The 6,000-nt window shown below is 41.4% G+C and overlaps 1 protein-coding gene across 2 annotated transcripts in view; it reads left to right on the top strand.

Moving 5' to 3' along the window:
- ENO2 (enolase 2) overlaps positions 1 to 6,000 on the top strand; it is a 32,237-nt gene that overhangs the window by 11,461 nt on the left and 14,776 nt on the right. For both annotated transcript variants that reach the window (XM_020804175.3, XM_078384726.1), the window contains exon 2: positions 1,945 to 2,046. In XM_020804175.3, coding sequence (XP_020659834.1) covers positions 1,962 to 2,046 — 85 coding nt within the window. In that variant the 5' untranslated portion in view covers positions 1,945 to 1,961. The remainder of the gene's footprint in view (positions 1 to 1,944; positions 2,047 to 6,000) is intronic.

The following is a 6,000-nucleotide window of genomic DNA, read 5'->3' as shown; positions in this document are numbered from 1 at the left end:
AAATACTTTGCAATGTTAGCAACAAAGATAAAGTTACTTTTAGATATAATGAGTAACATTTCCAATTAACTTTAAATGTTATTTTTAACAGCATTTCAACGCATTTTAGGGGCCTTTTGACAAGAATTTTTCAAGTTTTATGTCACTCTCCTATTAATCCTAAATGGCAAGGGAAATACGGGTTTGTTTCATTTTTTGTATTTTTCCATGTATTTTCATGGGTGCAGTATCAGAACTGGTCACTGGAGGGAGCATTGTTTTTATTTCTGGTCTGATGGTAAAGAAAGATAGAGCAGCACATTAATAAAGCCTGGACGACCTTTAATGACAAAGCAATAGGAACAAGAACAATCCTATGTCTGCCTCAGTGTCATGAGTAATGAAGCGAGTTCCTTTAAATAAAAATTGTACTCCAAGCTCTAGTAGCACATTTTTCCTTCTGTGAAAGAAATGCTCATTTTCTTTGTGGAGAAAATGCCGGTGTGCTGCAGGCCTGCAGCAAGCTGGAGAATCCAAGCCTACCTGAAAACAGGCTTGAGAGACAACCGGGGTCTCTCACAAGTGCCCAAGTTCAGACCTTCCAACACCAGAGATGCCATCCTGGAACATGGGCCCAAAGAAAGTCAGAATATTCATCTTGTTACCAGCAAGTCTCCCAAGGACTACGGGAGGGTCTACTGGATCAGAGAGGAGTGTTTACCAACGAAGTCAGACCCCAGGGCTGCCGGTGGCAGCTTGCCCATTGAGGCAAATGGAAAACTGGCCCGAAATGGGCTCAGGCTACCCCCAGCTGGCCTTTTTTCCTTCCACACATATGAATACTTGCTTGCCTGCCAATGAACATCTGTCTGGTTGGTGTCTCATTTTGCACATGAGTGTCTGCATGTCTGCATGTGTAGGAATGCTCACTTTCATCCTGGTTCTGCCTATTAGGGGCTGCTGTGCCCTCCCCCTTGCCAACTACAATAACCGCATCGGGTTCTAGCGGTCCCTGGCCCCTCTATGCCTCGCTCTGAAAGAGATGGCAGAGAGTCGTGATGTTTTCCTTTGGCCTGTGTGACTCATCCCCACGGCAGCCGCAAGACAAATATATACGCTTGCAAGTCTCCTCAAACACATCTTGCAAAATTGCACCCGAAGATACGAAGAGAGAGGTTTTGCATTTGGATTCTGAATACAGAACCTCCACAGCACGTATTCATGCAATCAGTATACACGTCTCCCTTTTAGCGAGGCTGAGGTTAGGGGCACCGGACCCCCGAGTAGTTGAAAATTCGTATATAACTCTTGCACCCTCCAAAATGTAACTACAAAGTTGATTAACACATATACAGACACACACAAATAAAGTAAAATAGTTTTCTCTATCGGCATAATGTTGACAATTCTTTCCATACAGTACCATGTACAGTATAATCTGAATTAACAATGTTGTATTTTGGGGCAAGTAGACCACTTTGATGCCTTCAGTGTTGAAATTAAGGGGTTATTTGTGGCTGGGGCACAGTATTTATTGAATATTTATTTGTTGAATATTATTTATTGATTGATTTTTTAAAATTGGAATATATATTTATTGAACAAAAATCTGTGTATAACCAGAACCGTACTGTTCAGACCCGTGCAATTCAAGGGAGAAGTATATTGTAAATTCTCTCCTCTCTCACGCATGCATACACAAGGCCCTGTGATGCCTTCATCAACATGCATGTCACATGTCTGTGAATGCATGAACAGTAGGAACAACAGTAGTCCAACAGATGATTCTCCTGTTCTTTTGTTCCCACCCTCCTGAAGCTCTCTGTCTACTTCAGTCCTGCTTTGTGACTGAAGCACCTTGTATAGAGAGGGTAAAGGCTGATGAGTGAGGGCATCAAGCCCCAATCTACCTCATCCATCTTTCTTGGGCCTGTCCATCTGATGTTCTGTCTCTCCTTCCCCCAGGAAAGATCTGCTCCATCATGTCTATTGAGAAGATTCACGCCCGGGAGATCCTGGACTCTCGTGGGAATCCTACCGTTGAGGTGGATTTGTACACAGAAAAAGGTATGGGCTGATGTGGGAGAGGGAAAAGGAAAGCTGATCTCTCATCTGCGCCCACCCACCCATCCAATATCTGGCTGACAAATGAGCTCTGTCTAAAGGCGGTGAGCTGGAAAGGGCAGGAGACACCATGTGGAGACGGCCTGAGGGTGGAACTGTCCCTCTCTCTCTTTCTCTCTCTCTCTGTCTCTCTCTCTCTTCCTCCCTCCTTCTGTCTAGCAAACTTAGCAAGGAGGAAAAACATCAGAGCGATTTAATTCTATCCTCTGTTGTGTTCTACGTTCCTACTTTTAAAGCAGGAGAGAGCTGAAGAAGCAAATTAAGTGCGACATATTGAGATGCCTTCAGCAGGGGAGCGTTTTGAACAAGCAACTATTCCTGGCCATTAATCCCGGTTCACACATCTACACACTACATGTACAGACTTCAGGACAAAGGGGTTTGAACACAGCCCATGAGAACTCTTAAGCCACCCTCTTTTCCACAGAGGACACATGCTGCTTTGAGAAGAACACAACCAAACAATATCACTTCAGTCCATACGAATATTGTACTTCACTCCAAGCACTGGAAATGGGGGGGGGGGGGGAGAATAAAATTGCTGAAGCTCTCATCAAGGGGGCAAGCCTTGGCTTGAGGGCAATTTTGCTATTCGCTGCAGCCCTCAGAGACTCCAGGCATGACCCATTTGCAGCCAGGCATCCCCTTAACCCACCAGGCACCATTTCCCAGCTCCTGGATGTTGTCATTAGGCTCGACCTGGTTCCATAAGGGTCCACTTGCCGCCTTGCTGAGCACCATCTTTTTGCTCCCAGGCTCTGCCTCTTGATTCTCAGATCTTGGCCTTAGCCAGCCTTGACAACCCGCAAAGGACAAACGTACAAGTACATGAATTGCCCTTTCATGAGTTCCAGGAGGTGGCGCATGCTTCAGTGAACTGTGAATGATATATTCCTGCGTTCCAAGAGAATTCTAGAACTCGATTTTGCCCTCTGAAAAATTTGTGGCATCTGTTTAAATCAGTGCTCAGCGGGAATGTTTGCCACAGCTCAAACAATATAATGAGGCAGCTTTAGTCACTCTCCTTTCTCGTGGTTTTAATGCTCAGGAAGAGAAATGAAAGTGATGCAACAAATAGTATGAACTTTCTTATAGAACAGAGATTTGTGTCTAGCCTCACTCTCTGAACAACACAAGCTAAGGTGGCCAGATATGTAAGTGCTGATGTACCTTATGATTTATTTTTATTTTTTTTGCTTTCTTCATTGGCCAAAGAAATTCATAGCACCCTGCAATAAACCCAGATTTCAATTTTTTCTATTTCTTTACAGTAGCCTGTACACAATTCTATAGTTTCATGACATAGGTACAACTGAGAATACATAGCATTGTACAGATGCAGTCTCAAAGGCAAGTTTAACTTTTTGTTGCCATCTTATAAAAGCTGTTCCAAGCCATCCGAGTTCTGACTTCTGTTGCTTGGCTATTCCACTGTTCTTTCAATCAAATTATGGTGCAAGCCCTATTGTAATTTTATGGCCACATAAAGCTATTGGTGTACAATTGTTGCACATTATGAGGTCCATGTAAAAGTTACGTGTTGCTTTCGGAGTTGCGTAACTCCCTGTGCAACAGCTAACATTTACACTGACCTTGTAACGCGTGGCATTTCACCTCCAAAAGTTGTGCCACTTGTGTTAAAGTTGCAGGTGTAAATAAAAAGATTTTGTCCTATATTTTTCAATGTACTGCACACTTCCATTTTGGATATTTAATTGCATTTTCTGGGTTCCTTGCTTGATATAGTTTACATTTTACTACTGAGGGCCAAATGAAATGTTACATTGATTGTAGGCACACAATAAATACATGCACTTGTTAGTTATGTTCTTTGGTTAAGGATAGCACTCATGGAAAAGCCTGTGAAACCTAAGGGCTGTGAAGGATGGAGAAAGGAAGCTTGACCCTTTCTGCCCATGCCAGGATCCCAAAGGGGAGTGAGAATGTCTTTCCAAAACTGATTTTGCATTTAAAAGAGACACACCAATTGGTTTCCAACAATATATTTAAAAACAGGATTGGTTATATGAGTGGGAGATGGTGCTTCTCAATGGCTATGACACATGATAGCTAAATGAAACATCCATGTCCAGTGGTGGTGATGGTGGTATAATTATTGGTAATAATATATTCTATAATGTCTACAAGTGCCTACAATGGACAGGTGAACAGGAAGGGAAAGACTGGAAAAATAAGATATATTTTCAAAGTGACAGAACTGTCTGAATATCAAAAGGAAGAGATTGACAAAGAAACAGACATGGAAAACAGAGTGGCATGGATAGAGAAAAAAAACAGCAAGATCTTAATTAAGGTCCATGAAGAAGAAGAAAAGACAAAATATAAACATTTACAGGCAAAATTCCTTTGTCTTAAGGAAACCAGACAAGGGACAACGATGTATTGTGCTTTGTATCAGAACCTAGCAACTATGAAAAGCACGGTGAAATAGTAGACAGTGATGAAATAGAAACTTGGGGTAAACATCTAGAAATATTTAATTTTAAGAGGAATGAGATTTAAGCCAACAGGACCAAAAACAAAACACAAAAGGAAAAAGTCTAAAGATAAGACAGCAAAGAGGGAAGTGTCTGAAACAGAAATATAAACCTATGTAAAAATGACAGATGACTGAAAAATGAAGCAGCTGTAAAAAAAAAGTTCATAAGAGAAGGTGAAGAAGTGAGACGGAAAACAGAAAAGAACTCAACCAAGAATTAAACCTTGGAGACTCTGACATGGGAAATAAAAGGAGAGGAGTAAATACTAGATACAGAGAAACAATTGAAATTATTAGAATTAAACTGTGTCAATCTAAAATCTAATGCAATGTAAAGAAGAAAATAATTGTGTACAGTGTTAAAATTGGAGAATAGGTCTAGAAGAAGCATGGTAGGAAGAATTAAATCAAATAAGGGCAACAGTATGGACTTAGACCAAACGCACCATATTTTTGAAGCAGAAAGAAGTTTGTATAGCAGAATGAGAATAATATTAGTAGAGCCTAGAACAGTGGCTCCCAGTCCTTTTTCACTTGCCCATAAATTGTACACTTCACATTAGCAAAATGTTTGTTATGAAGCATTTAGCAGCACTCAAACCTTTTCAAAGTGAAGGAGAGTGAAAGCTGTGCTTGTGAGAAGTGCATTGCCAAGCACGCACACTGCAGTGATGTATTAGCAACACATCGTTTACGGAAGGGCTCCCCACCATTTGCCAAAATAAGAAAGCAAGAGAATTTTTCAAGGTTAAATAACAAAGAAAGCCCATCCCACCACTCATCATAACATTCAAATAATTTCACTACTTTTGACTCTTCTCTAGTCTTACACTGTTGACATATGTAACTTTTCCTGCCTCCCCCCCCCCCATGTACCCCCTAGATGTCCTAGTTTTTACCCCTGGAGGTATACTTACCCCAGGCTGGGAATCACTGATCTAGAGAATGTTTCTAACAGTAAGTGCTTTGGATGAAGAAAGGAAGGAAACTGAATATGATAAAAAGTGGGGGTTTGACAGTGCAATCCCATGCATGTTGGTCAGATTCAAATCCCACTGGGATCACAGTGAGAGAGAGAGAGAGAGAGAGAGAGAGAGAGAGAGAGAGAATGAGGGAGAGGGAGAGAGAGAGAGAGAGATGTTAAGCAATGAAATGGAGTACATAGCATATTTACAAGGTTGAAAGGCATATTAAAATAGGGACAGATATCTGATAACAAAAGGAAAAATAGTATTTAGATGCAATAAATAAAGGAATAAGGAGAAATGATAAGGATTAGAGCTAGAGGTTGAGTCAAGGCCAGATTTGTAGAAGAAGAAATATATACCTCTCTCTCTCTCCTCCCTCTCCCTCCCTCCCTCCCTCCCTCCCTCCCTCCCTCTGTGTGTGTGTGTGTG

The sequence above is a fragment of the Pogona vitticeps genome, chromosome 2, assembly GCF_051106095.1.
Source record: "Pogona vitticeps strain Pit_001003342236 chromosome 2, PviZW2.1, whole genome shotgun sequence".
Classification (NCBI taxonomy): Eukaryota; Metazoa; Chordata; class Lepidosauria; order Squamata; family Agamidae; genus Pogona; species Pogona vitticeps.
Note: the sequence above shows the minus strand (reverse complement) of the source record. Positions and strands in the feature narration are given on the sequence as shown.